The following is a 23,419-nucleotide window of genomic DNA, read 5'->3' as shown; positions in this document are numbered from 1 at the left end:
AAAGAAAGAAAGAAAGAAAGAAAGAAAGAAAGAAAGAAAGAAAGAAAGAAAGAAAGAAAGAAAGAAAGAAAGAAAGAAAGAAAAAGAAAAGAAAAAGTTGGAAAGTGCAAGAAGGGAGATCGTGTTTGGTTAGATGATATCCACACGGCACAAACAGACCCGGGAAAGAGACTCTGCTTCGTCACATCCCAGGTTGTATTCACACTGTATTCGTGCAGTCGCCGTGCCAGGGAGCCGCTTGGTGCTTTTGCCTCTTTCTTCGATTCTCTTCCTCTGGACCTACTATGGTTTTCTTACAGTATGGAAAGAGGTTTGCACTGCAAATGCCCCCATGCTTCAGTCTCACGTGGAGCATTTTAGAGAACCCATAGGACACCCTGGTACATTGGCGCACTTGTACTCGGAAGCTCTGGCGGCAGCATGGTTTCCTGTACGGTGTGTCCTATGTCCCAGCAGTCTCCAGCAAACGGACTTTTTAGCCTGTAGATGTTGAGGGACCCATGGCCAGGCTGCCCCATGGAGGACAGTGTGGTGCGTCCTTTGGAGCATCGTTAAGCCGAGCTCAGCTTCCTCCTTTCTTTCTCTCTTAAGCACCTGCTGCATGCTGGCCACTTTTTTACAGGATGATCCCATGCATGACACCTCTCTCCGTTTTCGTGACGGCTCTGTGGCCTAGCTGCATTAGACCCAAATTTCTCAAAGGGGGCACTGTGGCCAGGGAAGATTGTTGTGACCCAAAGAGATAGTGACTAAACTGCAGAAACATGTTTGAAGTCAGGTTTCCATGCATCTAAATCCCAGAGCACATTTATACTCCACAAATGTTTCTAGAACAGCAGTTCTCAACCTTCCTAATGCTATGACCCTTTAATACTATACCTCAGGTTTTAGTGACTCCCCCCCATCATAAAATTATTTTTATTCCTACTTTATAACTATAATTTTGCTACTATTATGAATCATAGTGTGAACATCTGATATGCAGGGTATCTGACATGCGACCTCTGTGAAAGGGTCGTTCAACCTACAGGCTGAGAACCACTGTTCTAGAAACCTTAGGTAATCACAGTGTGTCCAACTTAGTGTTGTATTAAAGGGCCAGAAGGCCTGGCTTTAGGAGAGTGAAGTTTAGATCTGAATCGTTTAGACAGGGCTTTTGAGTGTCTGCTCAATCAGTAGTTAGTCCCAGGGAGTGAGCCTTAAGCCCTGCTCACCACACTAATCCTGAATGGTTTGTCAGAACAGAGTGCAGTGTGGCAGAGATGTGTCCCGCAGAGGTGACAGCCTGAATTTAAATCACAGCACCGCTTTTTACTGGTTCTCTCAGCCTCTCTCTGCTTCCTGAGCTGGTATAAGAATGCATCCCTGGAAGTGCCAACTACATGCTAAGCGTGAGCCAACATGCTAAGTAACCGGGGATGGCAGCTGTTTGCCGTTGTCATTACTCTGTTGTGAGTGGCTCATTCTAGAGACAACCTGGCTGTCACAAACACAGGCAAATATTTACAGTACCTTATTCATTATCAGTGGAGGCTATAATTTGTAGATGACAATAGACTATGAAGTTGGATTCGCTGGAGATGGGCAGGCTGTGGCAAAAGAGGAGTTTGGCATGGACATCTGCCAGCCTAAGTGCTGTGGGGCGTCTGTACGGCAGGGCCTGACAGCTGCTGGGCAGAGGGAGGTTCTAGGGTTTGAGGAGCTGAAATAGCTGCCACTTAGTAGATGTGTGTTTCCATGTGCTGGACACGCCAGCTCTGCTCCAGTAAACTCTCATCCACCCTCCTGTTATCCTCAATGTTACAAAGAAGGGAACTGAGATTGGCTTAGCTAAGGGAGGGGGGACGCAACTCACAAGAACTGAGCACTGGCCTAGCCTGATCCATCCTACGACAGAGCAGAGGTTCTTGCTCTTCCTAACACTGTGACCTCATTTTGTGGTGACCTCCAACCATAAAATTATTTTCATTGCTACTTTATAGCTGTATTTTTTTGTCGCTGTTATGAACTGTAATATAAATATCTGATAAGCAGGACAGGTTAAGAGCGTCTACTCTGAAGTTTGTGCTGTGTGCTTCTCAAGACAGACAGAGCGTCACTCTCGGTGGCAAGGTCCAACAAATAATACAAACCCCTTAATAAAAATGTGAAATACTCCAAAATCTAAAACTCTTTGACACGATGCCCCATGGAAAATCCAGACTTGTCCTCATGTGCCAAGTGTCCGTTACAGTTAAAATCCACACACCCCCAGAACTGCGTAAAATTACCTTCAAGCTATATTGCGAAAGGGTAGGCGGAACATACAGGGAATTTTGTGCTTAAACAGCTTAAACAGGGCTGAAGATCCAAGACCATGCTGCCTGTGAGTTGCGTTTCTTCTCTTGGTGCCCCATTCTCGAAGTTCCCCTTCTTATTAGACACCAGACAGACTAGATTACGACCCACCTTCAAGGCCCCATTTTAATTTATCTCTTTAAAGACTTTCTCTCCAAATATAGTCAGCCTTTGAGCTACTAGAGGTTATGGCTTTGACATATGACTGCAAACAGGCATGCTTGGAGACCCTCGAGAACTCTGTTTTTTGAAGAAGCAAAGTGCATTGACTCAGAGCCTCAAGCGTAGCTCGGCTTGAAGGGTACTTACCACTCTCACAGAGGACCCACATGGCAGGCAGCTCACACCAGTTCACAACTCCAGGGACACCACGGACAATTCCAGGGATTGACAGGCCAGTCTTTCCAGAGCATCCTCACTTTTTTTTTTTCCCAATATGGATTGGCTATGTTTTTCTTTTCTTTTCTTTTTTCTCCAAATCTTCAAGTTCTCTTTAGTTTGGATTAACAATTTCTTCTTTCATTTTTTTTCCCCCTTTGTGCTTACCATAAATGAGAACCCAGGCTGTACTTTCAGTACTTAACAGTCTTCTCAACCGAACGTCCGTGGTGGTAACACAGAAAAGCTACCTTATACAAAATACCAGAATATGGTCAACCAAGGGCTTGCCCATTGGATAATGAAGACCTTTTATTCAATATGCAGCATCATCTTCATGTCCATCTGAGACGCTTCCAAATCCTCTTTATACCTATATTTCCACCAGTGGTGTCTATTAGCGTCTAACTGAGCCAGTGTTCCAGGGAACAGTGTTGGAAAATGTTTGCCAAACTCAACAGGTTCTGTTAAATCAACTTCCTAAACTCTAGTTTGTTCCTTACAAGTATTCAAATATTAGAGCCATGTATTCTCTCTCTCTCTCTCTCTCTCTCTCTCTCTCTCTCTCTCTCTCTCCATTTATCTATGTATTTATTTAGTCACACAGTCCTTCCCCATTCCCAGTCGTCTCCTTCTTCTCTGAGAGGCTGAGGCCCCCTGGGATTCCCCACAATGTATCCTCTCCCACTGAGGCCAGACAAGGCAGTTAGGAGAATGGATTCCACAGACAGGCAACAGCCTTAAGGCCGGTCCCTGCTCCAGTTGTTGGGGGACCTACATGAAGACTGAACTGTATATCTGCTACATACGGGCCGGGTCCAGCCCATGTATGCTCTTCGGTTGGTGGCTCAGTCTCTTTGAGCCCCCAAGGGTCCAGATCTTTTCTTTCTTTCTTTCTTTCTTTCTTTCTTTCTTTCTTTCTTTCTTTCTTTCTTTCTTTCTTTCTTTCTTTCTTTCCTTCCTTCATTTATTTATATATGAGCTTTCTTTGTAGCCAGAGTTGGCCTCAAACTTGAGATTCCCCTGCTTCTGCCTTGGTATGTCTCACCACAGCATCCGTACTGCTTCTGTTCTTGGCATGTGTGCACCTATGCTTTAAAGAAATTAACTGGATTCGTATTACTTTCTTATAATGAACCAAGCAAGTTTTTAAGAACGTAGGAAGGTGACCCATGGGTGCCCCTTAGACCAGCGGTTTTCTACGCCCACATTCCTCTGAGCTAATAATGCCGAGAGAGTTGTGGTGGCAGTTTTACGTGGGCCAGTAGCTCATGAAAAAGTTATCCCTGGCTTCTTAATTTTGTATTTTTGATGTATTTTTACTTCCTGTGGGGACAAAAGGTAAAGAGTGGCCAATTACTTTACATATAAAAGCAAAGAAGAGAGCTTTTTGTGTTCCTTCTAAAGCAGTGTTCTGCATGCTTGCTGCTGCTGCTAAGCAATGGAGAGAGAAATAGACTTGAGACACTTAAAAGTTCATGGGGAAAGGTGCCTCATGAAGCAGGGTTTTTTGTAGGAAAAAAAAATAAACACATTTTCTGATCTTGGCCAGCAGCTCTACCTTGGGGACATTCATTCTGTTCACTACTGCATGAGAAAAATCAAGATTTATAGCTAGTGATTTCCTGAGTTGAAACCAAAGCAAATGGCTCAGCTGTTCCCATCAAGGCACAGCACAGTGCAGAAGAATGGACTCTTTTGCCGTGGGATTTTTGTAGGCTATTTTTTTGTTTTATTTCTTTGTTTTTTGCCTCTTGCAAGACAAAACGATAATTAATTAATTAATTTTTTTTTTTTTTTGTCTTAAGACCTGGATCCAAAGCTGGAAAACCTTTTCTTCTTGTCTCACCTCCATCCTGACTTGCCCCCATCCCACCTTCTTGAGCTTCTTCTGCTCGCACCTACAGTGTACAAAAGCTGCGGCTGTGTATGAGCTAGTACTCCGAGCTGCCTCCAACAAGGAGGCTGACGCCAAAGCCTCCAGCAGCCCCATGGTGTTCATAAGCAGCTTTAACCTATGAGGACTGGTGGTGGTCGGTTTGCTTTTAGGGTTTTTTTTTTTTTTTTTTTTTTTTTTTTTTGTGTGTGTGTGTGTGTGGTTGTTGTTTTTTTGTTTTGTTTTGAAGACAGGGTCTGACCATGTAGTCTTGCCCTGAAAGGCACTGTGTGTAGACCAGGATGGCCTCAAATTCACAGAGATCTGCCTGCCTTTGCCTCCAAGAGCTAAGATTAAAGGTAGGCACCACCATGCCCAGCTTCAATCTGTATTTAGAAATGAGATGTTCACACGTTGGTGCTTTGGGCCAGAAAAAGTCTTTAGTGGGAAGACTGGGAAAGTACAGGAAGGTCAGAGGCAGCAGAGGGGAGGTGGGCCAGTTCCCGTTTCAGTCTAGTTTCTGAGACATTTCTTGATAGCACAGGGAGTGCTGGCAGACTGGTTACTTGTCAGCTTTACGCACTATCCATACATAAACCACAGACACAGTAGATCATGGCAGATGACATGAAGATTTAGAAATAGACACTACTTTTACAGACGATTGATCTGTTTGGGAGGTACCAAGACTATTCAACAAATGTAATCTTTTTAACATACAGTGCTAAGATAAGTGTATATATACATCCAAAAGAATCAAGATAGCCTGTCCTGTCACCATATATGACTGCTTTAGAAAACAGGCATAAGAACCTAAAAGATAAACATAGAGCTACTGTATGCATTACTTATTGTCTTGTTGCTGTGAGAAAAACACTATAAGGAAGGGTTTATCGGGGCTTCAAGTTCCAGGGGATGTAGTGTATCGTGGCAGGGACAGTATGGTGGTGGGAGGTACAGGAGGTAGCCGAACACGCTGTGATGCAGTCAGGAAGCAGGGGCTGCTTATATTCCACTTCTTTCTTATATTTTTGTCAGCCTGAGGTCACAGCCTGAGGAATGGTATCGCCTTAGCAGGGGATGGGGGTGAGGGAGGGTGGGGAAGGGGGTGTTATCCCACCTCATTTAACTTGATCTAGATAACTCCTTATGAGATTTGTTTCTATGGTGATTCGCAATCCTACCAAGCTGTTGAAATTAACCATCATACCATATGACCTAGCAATTCTGCTCCTGGTAAAAACACATTCAGTAATGTTTTGTATAAGTACTAACTCATAATGGCCAAAACATGAGCTGTGAACCAGTGGACCACAAACTGAAGAGTGGATAGATAAAACATGATAGGTCTAACAATGGAATTTCCCAGTGAAGAAAGTTGGGAGAGGGTGGGAAATTGAGGGATAGATCCAGGAAAAGACTGGGGAGGCAATGAGGGGTGGCTGTGATCAGAATACCTTGAACACGCGAATAAAACTCTCAAGGAGTTAATTAACTAAAACATTGGGTTTTTTTGTTTGTTGGTTTGGGTTTTTTGTTTGTTTGTTTGTTTCTGTTTTTATTTGGTTTGTTGAGACAGGGTTTCTCTGTGTAGCCCTGGCTGTCCTGGAACTCACTCTGTAGACCAGGCTGGCCTCGAACTCAGAAAGCTGCCTGCCTCTGCCTCCCAAGTGCTGGGATTAAAGGCGTGAGCCACTACGCCCGGCCAAAACATTGTATTTTTAAAAACCTCCATGGGGGGCTGGAGAGATGGCTCAAAGGTTAAGATGACTGTTCTTCTGGAGGTCCTGAGTTCAATTCCCCGCAACCACATGGTGGCTCGCAACCATCTGTAATGGGATCTGATGACCTCTTCTGGTGTGTCTGAAGACAGCAACAGTGTACGTACATATAATAAATAAATAAATCTTAAAAAAAAACAAAACAAAAACCCTCCATGGAAGATTTGCATGAGCCAGGCCCTGAGTGGGTAAGCCATCATCCCTGTGCATCAGCTCCAGTCACAGTGGGCTGGGAGACAGACCCCGTGCAGGACCTACACAGCCGTCTCCTAGCCTTTGCGTTGAACAATATAGTGTCTGTACACTTTAACGAGATGGATCACAGGGATATTTACCCTGAGATGACCCTCATTCTTTACAGATGTGCACATCTCTGTTTCCTCCTCATTATGAAGTATTTTCATACTTTCATATCACCATCAGTTTTCCCAACCTGATTCTGTTAGCAAAACCTGCCACTTGTCCCAGAGGAATGGGCTTCTGTGTATTGACGATTTATTGACTGGTCATTGGTACTAGTTTCCGAGCTGCATCTTCCCAGAACCATGAGACACAGTGTACGTTTGCGGCAGTCCCTGTAAGGCACTCTTTTCAGACAGTCTCTCAGCTTCACACAGCCAGCCTCTACCTTGTCCCTCATCTTTGCTCCCTCAGGAGGTAGCCCAGACTATTGACCACGCCTGTTACCAAGTGTGACAAATGGAGACCGAGCAGGTAGATACCCCCCAAGAACCTGCTCCTTCTGCCAGCAATCTGGCTTATATGCTGGGAGGAGAGCACACTGTATTTCCAAACCGTGGCATGCATGACTTCTGTGGAAGAAGCTGAGAATGACTTGTTAGCACGTTAACAAGCTGTGGGTCCTGGACTGCAGGGTGTGTTCTTCTGTTGGTGAGATAGGGGAAGTTCACAGTTGGGAATATACTAGCAGAAGCCCTTGGCCACTTCATTGGCTCCTTCAAGATCCAAAAGTGTGTCCTTGGGGTTTAAAGAGCTTCAAGAAAGGTAAGTTTTCTCAAATAATTCTCAGGGTCCAAGAGATGCCAAAACTCATCCAATAGTGGTAACCCTAGCTCTTCCTTGCAGGCTGGACACAAAGACTGGATGATATTGCCATGAAGCATGAAATCCAGTATTTAAACAGCATTTTATAAGGTTCCGCTGTGTAACATGATACAGAAATTATCATTAAATAAGTGTATGTTAGGTGCTCACTGTTATCTGTCTGTCTGTCTGTCTGTCTGTCTGTCTGTCTGTCTCTACTTGTTGTTTTGAAGCAGATTCTGATGTATCCCAGGCTTACCCTGAATTCTCTATGTAGCCAAGGATAACCTTGAACTTCTGATATTCCTATCTCTACCTTCCAAATGCTGATATTACAGGCTTGAGACACCTTAACCAATTTGTTCAGTTCTATGGATCAAACCATAGGGCTTCATTCATGCCAGACGGATGCTCTACCAACTGAGCAACATCCCTAGTTTACCAGATTTGTCCAGATTTTGAAAGGCTATAGCTAACCTAAGCTTTTTATATCCTAAGTATTTTAAGGCATTGGAATGCATATAAAAGCAGTCAAAACAAATACAGTTATCTTGCTTTTTAAAGCAAGCTCAGATCTAAGATATTATACTTAGTGTTGGTTTTATTTTAGAATACTGGCCCCTTGCTCCCGGTTGTCAACATATCTCCCTGTATTCCACCTACCAGTTGTCAATATATTGTACCTCCATGCACCCCAATTACCAAGTTGTTACAAAGCACTTATATACTGCTATATGATATAAACAGTACTTTGCAGGGTAATTATTTGAAAACATAATTGGTTGAAAACATATTGTATTTTGCTGTGAAATAGCTTGATGTTCTAATTAGTTTAAGTTAGCAACCTGGTGCTGTAGTTTGGTGCAGAATGGACTCAGGGATCCATGCAGGAAAGGCTCAGTCTCTGGGGTGTATCCACTGAGGAGTGCTCTACATCCGTGTTAGGAGAAGCCTTGGTGTGTGCGGAGGGGTGGCACTGGGGGACCCTCCACAGTGTCATCTCTCTGTTGTGTTTCCTGTCCAGGAATTGAACAACTTGTTTCACCATACACCCTCTGGCATTGCTATCTGGTTACCCTTACAGGAAGTTTACCCCCATGGGTTCCATCCAGTTGTGGACGGAAATCTCCGAAATTGAGCCAAAATATACCTTTTCTGTCTTTTTGTTTGTTTATTTGTTTGTTTGCCCTACCCCTTTCTATGTTAGAGGCGGGATCTTGTTTGTTATGTTGCCCAGGCTGGCCTTGAACTCTTATCCTTCTGTCTCAGCCTCCAAAAGAGCTGGGATTACAAACTTTCACCACAGAATGCTGCCTTTTCTCTTCATCAGCTATTTGCATCAGGCGTTTTGTTATAGTGACGGAAAGCTAACTGGACTGACATGCTCCGTTTTGTACGGTGGCTTTTAACTTAGCCCATTAAAAAAAACAACAAAAACAAAAACAAAAACAAAAACAAAGACTCAGCACTCTCTTCCTGTTCTCATTCCTTTTTCTTTCCAAGTCTGTAATCTTGGTTCAGGCTGATGAAGCAAGGCTCATGTACAACAGCTACCTGCCACTCGCCTTGTGTCTGATATGCAGTCCGTGATCGCCGAGTTCTTCCAGCTCACGTGCTCCTGTGGTATTAGAACAGAGAAAGTCTTTACCGGTGATGTTTAGCAGAGACGAGGCCGGCCAGATGTCTGAGGCTGCGGAGCCTGTGTGTGCCGTTCTCCGGCTCATACTATTGCACTTCCTTTTGACCCTTTGCCGAAGCTCTCCCCTCGCCCCGTCACGCTTCTCTCAAACTGTTTCCTGTCCCCCTCCCCCTTTCCCAGTTCTCGCCATCTCACCCAGTCCCTCAGCAGTGTCTCGGAGGCATCTATTATACAGATTAATTGGTTGTAATTACCGCTGTCAACTGGGAAGCTGCCAGGAGCTCCCTGCTTCCTGTGACAACAGATGTCATCACTTCTCCCCCTGTGAGGCCCTCCAGAACCCAGCTTGTGGGGTATGTGTGTGTGTGTGTGTGTGTGTAATATATATATATTCCCTTTATGCTTAGGGATTATCTAGTACCTGGGTGCACACTTCCTGCCTGCTCACATAGGCCAAGTCCAGGGTAACCCCATGCTGCCCTTTATCCATCCCTATGCCTTCTTATTGCGTCCTACCATGTAGTAGTAGACACAGAGCCTCTCTTAGATGGTTCTCTTGTTTTTTCCTTGATATTGCATTGTATGTGTGTGTATATATATATACATATATATATATATATATATATATATGTATATATATATATGTATGTATATGTATATATATGTGTGTGTGTAATTATGTGCATGTATGCATATATCTTACATGTTTATATGTGTATATATGTGCATATTTTGAAATGCTCCAGGAATCAGCCCAAGCTAAGCACTGAATTATAATGTTTGCTCTAAAAACAAGGGTTTTTGCTTATATTTTTCTCATATATTCTATATTTATGTGCCTAGTAATCATCCAGTAATTCCTCCTTACTTACTAGGAGTTTATTGAGCTTTTCAAAGTTGTTGAAAGCCACAGCAGAACAGAAATACCCAGCATGCACAGTTTGGGTCAGGCCAGGGGTTAGGATCACAGCACAGCACTTCACTGTCTCCCACATCCAAGGCTGTTGTGTCCATAACCTCCGGGAACCTGCCTGTGGAGGGAGGTGTGGGGCTCACACTAACAGCTGGATTGGTGTGTGGATCAATGGCATGGTGACAGGGCTGGGACTTTCCTTCTAAGAACGGCCAGTCTTCGCAGGTATGACCCAGGAAGGGACAGGTATGACTCAGGAGGGGACAGAAGGAGCATTCTGTTCATACTTAGGATTTTCGGCACGCAGTGTGAAACATGAGCTTGCCTGGCCTCTCTCCCACTGTGCGTCCTCAGGCCAGCAATGACCTTGGCGCTCTGCTTTCTGAAGTCCTGGCACAATGCCTTAAGATTTAATCTAATCTTTAAAAAACATAAAATGTTTTTAGAACCCAGTAGGTACTATATGCTCCTCCAAAATGTGGGTATGTTTAATGTATTCCAGTGTATTATTTAGGGAATCTAAGCCACTCACTGAATTTCCCATGGTCCTGAGTTTCCTGGTAGCCACTCTACACAGTCAACTGCACTGACTGTAGTACTTTAGACTGTACCCCTCTATAAGAATTGCCCAGCTTATAAGTCTCAAGTCTTTTTCTTTAATGTCAGCAGGACTAATTCCACCCTTACAAAATGATTTGGCCTTCCCCCCCCCCCCTCTGGCTCTGATGGGATCTGGCAAAGGTTCAGACAAAGGTGACTTTAACAAGCCCTGGCACCCAGTGAGTTCTGTGCCTCTAAACCAAACCCTCTCATTCACCTTCTGTCCCGAATCCTTGTTCTGACCAGAAGTCCTGGACTCAGAAAGATCTTTGAGGCCCGTTTTCTTCCCGTGTCTCCAGCACACAGCAAAGCACCACGTCTCCCCCTTTATGGACTGTCGCCTGCCCGGAATCGATCAAACCTGAATGTTTTATGATCTTTCCAGGTGGATGGAAGTCTGTTTAGTTGAAGAATTGCCGCCAACCACCGAACTGGAAGAAGGGCTCCGGAATGGGGTCTACCTCGCCAAGTTAGCCAAGTTCTTCGCTCCGAAAATGGTATCAGAGAAGAAGATCTATGACGTGGAACAGACGCGTTATAAGGTAACTGACCCGGGGGCTAAGCACTTTTGGCTTCCAGCTACGTGCAAACGTTTGTTATGGCCTTTTCCTTATTTCTCTTCATTCCTATACATCTGTAAGGATTTGGGGTAGAGATATCCTTGGTCTTTGGAACCTTGTTAACAAGTCATTCCTGTGGCTGAAGTACTTTAAGAAAGAATGCATTCTATTTCCAGACAGAGGCTGAGAAGCCTCTGTTTAGGTGTTCCCAAAGCCTCCCCCAACCCCTGTTATTCCTTCATGGAGGTCTTTGTGACTCTATTAGTGTCGGTAACTGTAAAAGTAAGAGTGCACCATTGTTGTAGGTGATAAATCCTGCTCAATTCTCCCCAGTGGTGGTGGAGGTGCGTTCCTCGCTACCCACCCCAATGTCCTGTGTTTCCTCAATGAAACACACACACCCATAGCCTTATATTTTAATATTACTTAAACAGCTCAATGGTTGGGCCACTCCAAAACCTCCCTGTGGCTAACATTTCCCATCCAATATTCCTGAATTATTTCTAAAGCCTGGCATCCCTGGACCCAGGCCCTCTTGGACCATGGTCCCCTACTCTTACATATTGACTCTCTCTGTGTCCTGCACTATTCAGGCGTCTCTCTCCTTCTCAGACAAGGCGATTCTCCATCTGTCTTCCTCTCTTGGTCCCCTTGCCTGAGAATCCTCAAGTCCCGCCTCTGTCTCCCTGCCCAGCCATTGGCCACTGGCAACTTTATTTACCAGTCAGGGCAGGGACCCTCAGCATCTTACAAGCAGGATTCTTGTGCAATTTGGGGAAATCCAATTAACATAGTACAAGCGTTAAACCAAATCCACAACAGTACACTGTACCTCCATTTCACAATACAGTTTACTGGTCTTCCAACTGTATTGAAGGAGAGAAATATTCAAAATTGACTCCTCCCTGAGGGTTAATAGGTAGGTAGTGGTTACTGGGAGAGAGACAGTTTCTTCAGTAGCATAACCTCTGGAAAATGACTCTTGTACCTTAACTACCCCTCACCCACGCCCCTGTAAGTCACCCTCAGTAGACTCATGAACTCAGAGGCCAAAAATAAGACATGAAAGTAGAAGGACAGGTAGACAAGAAGATATCTCTTCAGGAGTTAGTTTAGTAGGCGGGGCAGAGGATGTCTGTTACAGAAAACGCCATAGCTTATCTGCTACAAGTCAAGGGTTCAAGCTGCTTGGAAACTTGATCTTCGCCCCCCCCTTCCTTTTTGTGTGTCTATGATATGCATGTTTGCATGTGTGCAGGTAGATGTGGGGGTCAATGCACGTGTGCATTAAGGCCTCCATCACTCTCCGAATTACTGAGGCAGTCTCTCAGAACCCAGAGCTCACCCATTCTCACTAGTCTAGCTAGATGGCTTGTCCCAGGAATCCCCTGCCACTCTTCCTCTCCACGGCTGGGATTATTAGCATGCGACACCGGTTTGGCATGTATGTAGGTTCTGGGGATTCAGGCCCTGGTCTTGATGTTTGCACAGTGAATGCTTTATCCTCTGAGTCTTCCCAACCCAAGGTTGGTCCTTTATTCTCTTAGGAAGTTTGCATTTCGGTGCTGTGCTGTGAGGCTGGTTTCCCACTTCAGGCCCTCACATATACTAGGCAAATGCTCATACCACTGACATACACCTCCAGCCCATTTAGAGCTGTCCACTTACCCGCCCCCCACCACTGCCCCCGTTCCCTCTTTATTAGAGACAAACCCCAAGGCTTTGTGAATTGCTAGGCAAGTGTTCTTAACACTGAGCTGTATCCCCAGCCCACATTTATTTTGTAATACTGATATTTTATTTGCAATCTTTAAAAGTTATTTTTCTTACTGCTGAAAGGAAAATATAGAATATGGCTGGAAATGGAATAAATGGGAAATATAGTTTAGATAAAATTATTAAAGCACAAATAACAACTTTTTAAATCCCCTCATAACTTGATATCTTGTGATACATTTTCTGTGCAAATGGACTTTTAAAAGGTTGCATTAGGTAGGACAATTGTTACTCTAACATATATTCTTGAATGTACATATTGGATTCAGATCAATACTTCAATAACTTTTAACTCACAGTAGATAGAGGCCTAGAGGCCTTTGACAAATATCTTTAGGGTCCATCATCATTGCTTAGAACAGTGGTTTCTCAGCCTTCCTGATGTTTCAACCCTTTAATATAGTTCCTCATGTTGTGGTGACCCCTAACTATAAAATTATCTTCATTGCTACTGGTGTGAATTGTGATGTAAATATCTGATATGCAGGCTATCTGATGAGTTCCCCGTGGAAAGGTTATTTAACCCCCAAAGGGGTCACAGCCCACGGATTTAGAACCACTGCCTTAGACAGGCAGACAACGTAGCACAGGTTTATGTCTGGAAAGCTGTTAGGAACAAATGTTTGCATTTAGTAAAGGACATTTGGGTTCCTGACAGGCTATTAAAATAGCAAATTATCCAGGGTTTTTGTTGTTGTTGTTGTTGTTGTTGTTGTTTTTGTTGTTGTTGTTTTTGTTCTTGTTGTTGTAAGGTTTAGGGATTAGGGAATCTCTAAATTATGGAATCATAGAGGAAACCTACATCCCCATGCACAAGACGAACTTGCATCCACGTTTTAGACTCTGGTGTCAAGTGGTTCTTATCAAGACCCAGGCCTGTTAGTGACTCAATATCATTAGTCAATATCATATCACTGGATTAGGAGCCAGCTCTTCCTGATGGGCAGGCTGAGGAGCAGAGAGACTCGAGTTTAGACACAGACCCTCTGGGATGTGAGCCCTGGAGGCGACTCCAGACTGGCTCTTTTTTCTCTGAACATCATAGACCTGGGCATTAGGCATCTGCTCCCATATCAGCTCTAGGCCCCTATGGCAGCAGGGTCAGAGGTACTTAATCAGACACCTTTAGGCATTGGAGAGCCGACTATCAAAATGAACGACAACTTCTCCTTGGAATGGGGAATAGGCCTCTTTCCATTGTCAGTCTCTTGTTATGAAACAGGATTTACAAGGGCCCCAGCAGATGATGATATTGTAAGGGAAGTATCATAAGAGAGAAAAGTGTGCTCGGGGGCTGTCTCCAACCCCAGCAAGCCCCTGGAAGGCAGCTGTGCAGAAATGATGCGGAACAAGGGACAGAAGGAGGGAGGCTGTCACCAGCTGTGGTGTGGGTGCCTTCTGTGCCACCGAGTTCCAGGGAAAACACAGGATGTGTGAAAACTGGCCCTCTGTGGAATCTCTGGAGAACAGGATTTTCATGAGAGAAATTCTTAGGAGTTTTCCATGGTATCATAAAATTTCACATTAGAGTCTTTTTGATTTTTGATACAGTAACAAAAAGAGATAAACCTTCATGAGTAGGTGACACAACTTCCTATTCTTGAGTCTTCGGGGGCAGAAGCCTACTGTGTGGTCTCTTCAAGGATCCCTAAATTGTAAGATGACAGTGAGGATATTTAAACATAATGGATGCCCCCTAACATAGGTGTGGCACTTCAGTGTGTCATCAGGAAAACCATGAGTTCAGAAAACACAGGTTCCTACTACAGCTATAAAACACAACCTTCCTGATAGACATACATCCCCAAGGAGGGCCGTGTCCTTGATCCCTCTAAGGCACAGTGTTAGACAGAACAGCCAAATTAGCCATCCACTTGCCAGTCAGTCTTGTCTGTCAGTCAGTCTAGGTCCCTGGTGCCTCATTGATTCCGGGTTAGAAGGACATCCGGGGTGCTATATATGAGTCCTCCACATATGAGTACTCCATATTCTGTACTAGGATATGTGACCATGTTATATGTGCTGTGGTACCTGTTACTGTCTCTCTCGGACGCTTTGTAGTACAACCAATTTAAGCTTATCCCCAACTGGCTTACACATAAGTGAGACTCAGACTATGATATTTTATTTGGCTTTGAGAGTTACTTGGGGGGGGTAACCCCTAATCTACTCTTCTAACTGCTGCTCTGGCTATCTCCCCAGTGCTGTACCCCAGATACTTGCTGTTTCTTCTGGCAATGTGCTCATGGTCCATCTCCCCTCATAGTAGCTCCCCCCACCTCTCTTTTTTCCTTTTCTCCTCGTGTCTCCCCCCCACACCTCCAACCATGTCACTTCAAACCCACCTACCTCTAATCCCTTCAGTAATTGGCTGTAGCCAATATTATTTAGCCAATGGTTTTAAATCAAGGAACAAGGTTTGCACAACAAAAGCTTGTAAACGTGAGAAGTCTAGGTAGGCCTAGAGCTTTGGGTATAGAATCTACAATTATAATACACAGCATAGAAATAGACCAAACCTCAACACACCTCACAATAAGTATATGGGAAAGTGTCTCTTAGGAGCTGGCAAGATGGCTCAGTGGGTAAAGATAGTTTCTGCCAAGCCTGGTGATTCAAGTTTGGTCCCTGGAACTCATGGTGGGAGGAGAGAAACGGCTCCTGCAAATTGTCGTCTGACTTCCACACAAGTGCTGAAACACAAACACACAGACGTGCGTGCGCGCGCACACACTCTCACACACACACACACACACACACACACACACGCACACACACAAATTAAAGTACGTTTTTGAAGATTGTTTTGCGCTTGGTCCACAGTGAGGAGTGCAGGGTTTGGCTTGTGGGAGGGGCTAGATGAAGGCTTACATGTCAGCTTCAAAGAAGCCAGAGCCTGCCTTGTGTCTGTGTGTTGTTCTTGTGTAGTAGTGACTTTTCTGTTCCTGTGATAAAAACACCATGACCATGGCAACTTAATAGGAGAGACATTTTATTTGGTTTAGGGCTCAGAGGTGAGAGTTCGTGATAGCACAGTAGAACGGTGGGAACAAGCAGTGGGCATGGCAGTGGGCATAGCATGGGCATAGCAGTAGGCACAGAGAGCTGAGAGTAGGTATATTGGAAGTCAAGTACAAAGCAGAAAGAACAAACTAGAACTAGCAAGGCTTTGTACTCTCAAAGCCCACCCCAGTGACATACTTTCTCCAACCCTCTAAACCTCCCAAATAATGCCACCAAGTGTTCACATGCCCAGGCCACGGGGGACATTTCTTATTTGGACAATTGCATTCTACTCCCCGCCCTGTATCCTCTTATAGCTATAGCATAGGGCAAGATGCATTTATATAAGCTTCAAAAGTACCCACAGTCCTTCACGGACTGAGCACTGTTTCCAACTCTCTTCTGAGACTCAAGGCAATTTCTTCATTGTAACCCCCTAGATAATCAAAAGGCAAATTACATACTTCCAACATACAATGGCACAAAAACATACCTTGTCATTCCAAGAGGGAGAAATGACAGCAAAGTGAAGAAATGCGGAACCCAAGCAAGACGGAAGCCCAGCAGGGCTAACACCAAACACTATATCCCATGCCTGGGACTTTAATCTCAGAAAGCTTAGGGGAGCCCCTCTTCCAGCTTTGCTCCCCACTGTGAGCATCCTCTTTTGGGGCTTACTCCATGCCCACTGTGCTGTTCTCCTTAGCGTATATGCCACATCTGCCCTCTCTAACATTTTGGGGTCTCCCCTGTAACCAGGGCTGCTTCATTTTTTATAGCTTCCTGCAGTGGCCTTTTGGAGTCTTCAGTCAGGTGCTCCTTGCTGCATGCTTCCTGTCCTCCGTAGCACTCTGAAGTGCAGAGGATGCAGCCTCTTCACCCTTGCATCCTTTTCGCCCCTGCAACCAGCATCATGTGAATGACACTGCCAAGTGTGGCTGCCAGCTTGGGACCCCAGCCTGCCTTGAACCACATTAGCATCTGAGCTTTCATTCAGTTGCTTTCTAGGGGCAGAAAACACCTTAGGCTGTTTCAGAAGCTGAAAGCTTAGATAGATGTAATCTTGCCTTGAGAGTATCCCTCCCTTTATTTCAGCACAGGGCATGCGTCTCTGCTTACTGATGACAATCTGATCTCGTACAGCACACGTCCTGGCCACACCAGTTGAGTTTCCGGGTACACTCTGTTTCTCTTCAGACTGTACATTTTATATTTCTTTGTATCTACCTGTTTGTTTTCATTGCAGACTTGCATGAAAGTGATTCATAATAATAAACCACACCACAGATTCAATATTATGTTGCCTTGGAGTTGCCTTTGTCAAAGAAATTGGTCGATTACTCTTTAAATCTAGCCTCAGGCAAGTTCATAGGGCACAGGCAGAACACAGCGAGATTCTTTGACAAACTGTCCACGGGAATGAGATTGTCTTAGAGTTTCTGTGACTGTGATGGGGCCTCATGACCAAAAGCAACTTGAGAAGGAGAGGGTTTGTTCCAGCTTACACAGCTCAGGTCCCAGTCCACCATCAAAGGCAGTCAAGGCAGAAACTCGAGGCAGGAACATAGAAGCAGGAGCTGATGCAGACATCGTAGAGGAGTGCAGCTCACTGGCTTGCTCTTCGTGGTTTGCTCAGCCTGCTTTCTTATAACACCCAGGACCACCGCCCTACCTAGGAGCTGCACCACCAACATGAGGTGGTCCCTCTCAAAAAAAAAAAAAAAAAAAAAAACAATTACCAACAAGAAAACACACACTAGCCTTCCCCATGGGTCAGTCTGATGGGAACATTTTTCTCAATTGATGTTCCCTCTTACAAAATGATTCTCGCCTGTGTCAAGTTCATATAGAAACTGGCCAGCCTGGGTCTCTAGCCCAGCTTCCTTTAACAGTCCTTGCTTCCCTCTGGAAACTCTTGAGTCTAGTCTACAGTCTACTCTGCTCTCGGCACCGTCTTCCAGGTTCCCACTAGGACAACCTCTCAAGCCTTATTTGAATCGTTAGTCGTCTTTTCTACTCTAGTTCTGAACTCTTCCGCATTCCTCCCAAGAACAACGGTCAGACAACAGCTCACTATCAGGAACCAATTTTTTAGTCACTATCCTGTTGCCATGAAAGTCCACAGTAACCAAGGCTACTCATGGAGGAAAGGGTTTACTTTGGCTTACCATTCCAGAGGGATAAGAGTCTATGATGGTAGGGTAGAGACGTGGTACCCAGCATTAGACACCACAAATGGAACAGGGAGCAAAAAGCATGCATCCTGGATGCCAAGCATGAAGCAGAGAAAACAAGAAATAGCAATGCATTACTCTTAAAGCTCATTCCCAGTGACATTCCTTCAGCAAGGCCCCACAGTCTAAACCTCCCAAACAGTGCCACCAATGGTGGGGGGGGGGTGTCAAGTATTCAAATGCCTGAGCTAAGAGGGGGGGCGTTCTTTTCTTTTCTTGGATATTTTCTTAATTTACATTTCAAATATCATCCCCTTTCCGGTTCCCCTCTGGAAACCCCTTATCCCATCCTCCCCTGCTTCTATGAGGGTGCTCCCTCACCCACCCACTCCTGCCTCTGAGCCCTGGCATTCCCTACACTGGGTAATCAATCCTTCATAGGACCAAGGGTCTTTCCTCCCATTGATGCCCAACAAGGCCATCCTCTGCTACATAAGCACCTGGAGCCATGGGTCCCTTCATGTGCACTCTTTGGTTGGTGGTTTAGTCCCTGAGAGCTCTGGGGGTACTGGTTGGTTCATATTGTCATTCCTCCAATGGGGTTGCAAATCGCAAACCCCCTCAGCTCCTTCACTCCCTTCCCTGACTCCTCTGTTGGGGACCCTGTGCTCAGTCTAATGGTTGGCTGTGAGCATTCACCTCTGTANCTGGAGCCATGGGTCCCTTCATGTGCACTCTTTGGTTGGTGGTTTAGTCCCTGAGAGCTCTGGGGGGGGGGGTGTCTGGTTGGTTGATATTATTGTTCTTTCTATGGGGTTGCAAACCCCCTCAGCTCCTTCACTCCCTTCCCTGACTCCTCTGTTGGGGACCCTGTGCTCAGTCTAATGGTTGGCTGTGAGCATTCACCTCTGTATTTGTCAGGCTCTGGAAGAGCCTCTCAGGAAACAGCTCCTCCTAGGCTCACAACCAAAAATATAAGGCAGGCATTTCTCTCTCAAGCCACTACACCTTGGAGCTCACTCAGGAGTTTAGAGTCTAACCTTCTGCCTCCTCTGAGGGCCTATGACGAGTGTGTGTGAACACAAACTGAGCTCTTCCCCTCACTGCTGAGTTGAATACCATCTTTTGGTTTTATGAGGAGATTCACCTATAGGAGAGTCTGGGGTTATAGTAAGGTTTGAGAGCCGTTGTTCAAATAGACTGGCATAAAATGGCATATTTATGGCATTGGCATAAAAATGATAGTGCAGGTAAAGAAGGGGAAGTTGTTCTATAAGAGACACATGTGCAGGTTAATATTCCTGTTTGAAAATCTAAACTCTGGACCGGTCTCAAGTCTGAAACTCTGGGAACCAAAGGATTTTAGACAGCAGAGTATTCTGGTTTTAGATTTTTCGTCTAGAGATTGTCAGTCGATAACATCTAAGCAAATATTCCAAGGTCTGGAAAACTTTGAAGTCTGAAACAGTTCTGGATCCCAAGGACATCTGATAAGAGACATTCCATCTGTATGGAGTAAGGTTCATTTCTATGTGACACTCTCAGCACCTACCCCGGGCCCTGTTCTAGGTGAGACTAGCAGAGCAGTTCTGACGTTGTGGTGTCTGTGGCTGGGTACGCCATCACTGTGCAGTTATAACTTGTGACCCTTGTGTACTTCTGTACAGAAGTTGTACAGTACACTGATGACAGATGGCAATGAGTAAGAACCTGACTTCTTTGTTGGAAGGTTTACTCCAAGATTAGAAAGAACAAAAGAAGAATGCTATATTTTTCTTGCCCCTGCCACAAAACACCTTTTAAAATGGAGCTTAAGAAAGGCTTTATTTGGGCTCCCAGATGAGGGGGCAGTCTGTCATGGTGAGGAAGTCACAGCGGCAGAAGGAGCAGATGGCAGGTAACCCTGTGACTGCAATGAGGAGGGAAGAAAAGGAGACAACTGTGGTGCTCAGCTTGCTTTTGCCTTTTAATCCAGCCCAAGCTATTCAGCCATAGGATAATTTCCATCTCAATTAACTCAATGCAGAAACTCACAGATGCCCAGAGATTTGTCTCCTTGGTGATTCTAGATCTTGTCCCATTGATAGTCCGTGTTAGCTATCACCTCATCCATGCATGGTCAAGGAAGAGTGCAGGAAGAACATTTTGAGAGGGGACTTAGTAAAAGACTCAGGTGATGGCTGTGGGTGAAAAGCTAAATACCTGGTATGTGTTCCCTGAGGGCCATGCTAGGTCATAGCCACTGTCAGCAGCAGCATGACCAGAGTCTGGATTCAGAATCAGGGCTCAGCAAAGAGCCTGTTCTACTTTAACAACTTCTGTTACTGTGATAATCTATTCCAACAAAAAGCAGCTTATGGAAGAAAGGGTTTATTGTAGTTCACAATACGAGGTTACAGTCTAGCATAGTGGGGTAATCAAGGTGTCAGGAACTTAAGTCAGCTAGTCACATCACAGTCAAGAACAGAAGGAAATGAAGACTTACATGCCAGTTATTCAGCTCATCTTCTCCACTCTCTAGGACACAAGCCAAGGGAATGGTGCTTCCCACAGTGGACAGAGTCTTCTCACATCTATTAACCTAATCAAAGGTGCCCCCGGGAGACATGCACATTGTTCTAATATAATCTAGATAGATAATCTAGATAATCTCTCATTTTTGAAACTTTCTTACTTGGTGATTAAAGACTGTGGTAAGTTGACAAATCTATCCATCCCAGAGCCTTTACTCTTAGTCTGTTGCATTCAACACAAATGGCATTTGGAGTATCATGCACACGTGTATGTACCCTCTGTTTCCTCATCTATAAAATAAATATTGTGGGACAATTGTTACAGTTCTGGACTGTCTTGCAGAGCCAAAGTACACTGGTTCCAATATGCAGGAAGTTAGGTCCAAATAAGACTTGCATAATTTTTCATCTATGTAACTGGAACAGGATGAACTTCATTTCCTGGCAGGGAGACGGCTCAGTAATAGAAAATGAGCACGCACCTGTAATGTGAAATTAGAAGAAAGAATGTATTGTTCCATATGAAATATAAGCACGTTAGCTAGACAGAAGCATCTCTGGTTAAAAATAGCCATGTCATCTCATCACATATTAATATGTAGGACTGATTTTTTTAAAAAAAGGATTCCAAAATGAACTACAATGGAAGAGATTATTTTGAGCCCATTAAGAAAATCAGCTTCCATGCTGGTTGAAGCAAGTCCATAGACTGAGATGGTTCCGCACCAGAAGCACAGTTTTTAAGTGAGTGAGTATGGAGCTCCAGGTTCTGAAGTTGATGTTTTTCAGATGTTTGAGACAAGGAACTGAAATCCGTTGGAGTTCTGTAGACATGCCCGCCCTATCAGTCAGTCCCCGTATATGAAGCAGAGACCTTTTTCTGACCTTATATGTGAGTGGAAGTGTCTAGCCTAGCAAGGCGTGTCCTGGTGGTAATGGCTGATGCCCTCTGCGTTTTCAGCTCTACTTGGCCGCTAAGAACTTTCTCTTTGTTCTCATTGTAATCTCACAGGCTCAGAACAGCATTTTAAGGCTGAGGAAGGAAGGAAGGTACAGTAGGATTTGCAACTTTTCTGAGATTCCTCGCCTAACAATACCACTAAAAAAGGGCAATGGCGTTTTACACGACATGATTTGAGATTGTTGAAGCCCAAACCACTGTTGCCAGAACTCGAGCTGACTGAAGTTGTTCCATTAACTCAGTGGAACAAGAAAAGAAGTGGACACGCAGGGTCACAGTAAGGAGAGGGAGGAGGAACGGTCTTAGCACAGATCGTGGCTTCTGCTGGGTGATGCTAATACAGACTTAAGAACATACATATTAGTTTTCTTTTCGGTGTTTTCAGGAAGTGGCATCAACTCAGAATCTTGGTCATTTTTACTTAGAAACCTGAATGGGAAATACACGGTCATTTATAACCCAGACTGCATCACATTCCACAATTACCATGTCAGATAGGAAAACCTTTAGTTGTTCAGTTGTATGCAGGTGGTCCTCATCCACACCTCTGTTCAGACTCAAGCATTGTGTCTGTCTTGTTCTCCCGTGGTTACAGACTGCTCTTGTCTGAGGACTGCTGGAATTCTGCAAACATTTATGCTGCTGCGTTATAAACAGATACTATGTCCTGACTAATAGTATCTTCCCTCTTTCCTATCCCATTTATCTTTTTTCTCCCACCTTCCCCACTCCTTTCTATTCCTAGCTAGTTTATAACACCTAACTGATTTCCTCCTTCTGAAGAATAACCCATCCTTAGACTCCACGTTCTCCCGCCCTCCCCCCACCCCCAAGGGCCAGGAGCATCGGCACTCAGAAGGTGTTAGAGACCTGGTCATGTACAGATCCCAGTTCTCTAGAGCCACTTCACTTTAGACAAGTCACTTTATCTTTTTTGACCTGCCTTTCCCCATATTTAAAAAGTAGGACTAGCATTTATGCTGAAAGGTATTTGGAAAATTAGAGACAATTTACATAAAGTACTTGAAACACATTGTGCAATCAAGACTAGTGAGTTTTATTAAGCATTCATTGAATATTAACTTGCTTATGTTTTGTAATTTCTAACAGCAACGAGAACGCCTTTGATTTAGTAAACTCTTCAGTGTTGGAAGCTCAGAGAGGCCAGGATGAGCCAGTCTTGTTGAATGTGATTGTCCTTCATTGGGTGTTAATTATTTATGAAACTTGCTATAGTTACTTTTTTTTTTACATACTCATTTCAAATCAATGTGAGATAGATTATGTTCTATTATGCATCAAATGAAAAACACAAGCTAGTTTAAGGTTCTTTGTGGTTCATTACCCGATATAGCATCATGAAGTGGGACTCTGAAGTAGAAAGGAAAGACTGGCTTTACCATGTAGAAAAAGGTCAGATGGCATTTCTGCTGAATATTTACTTCTTGTAAAAAGTCGGGATTATTATTAAAATGTAAGTAATGCATACTGAAATTAGCTCTGTATTATAGGATGGTTTGTACTTCCCTCTTTATACCTTCCAGGATTTCTGTAGAGATGGACGTCCATGACAAAAACAGACAGACAGACAAACAAACAGGCATTTAGGTTAAAAAAAAAATCCTGTGTAGAACTGGGTCATGGTGGTGCATGCCTGTAATTCTAGCACTCAGGTAGCAGAGGCTAGTGAAGTGCCAACCTAGGCTACATAACAAGTTTTAGGCACTCCAGAGCAACATAGTAGGAAGGAAGGGAGGGAGGGAGGGAGGAAGGAAGGAAGGAAGGAAGGAAGGAAGGAAGGAAGGAAGGAAGGAAGGAAGGAAGGAAGGAAAAAGAAAGAGAGAAAGGAAGGAAGAGAGAGAGA

The 23,419-nt window shown here is 44.4% G+C and overlaps 1 protein-coding gene across 1 annotated transcript in view; it reads left to right on the top strand.

Annotated features, from left to right (window-relative positions):
• Iqgap2 (IQ motif containing GTPase activating protein 2) overlaps positions 1–23,419 on the top strand; it is a 264,615-nt gene that overhangs the window by 116,728 nt on the left and 124,468 nt on the right. Inside the window, exon 3 of the mRNA XM_029544180.1 lies at positions 10,954–11,110. Coding sequence (XP_029400040.1) covers positions 10,954–11,110 — 157 coding nt within the window. The remainder of the gene's footprint in view (positions 1–10,953; positions 11,111–23,419) is intronic.

This window comes from Mus pahari, chromosome 11 (genome assembly GCF_900095145.1).
Source record: "Mus pahari chromosome 11, PAHARI_EIJ_v1.1, whole genome shotgun sequence".
NCBI lineage: Eukaryota > Metazoa > Chordata > Mammalia > Rodentia > Muridae > Mus > Mus pahari.
Note: the sequence above shows the minus strand (reverse complement) of the source record. Positions and strands in the feature narration are given on the sequence as shown.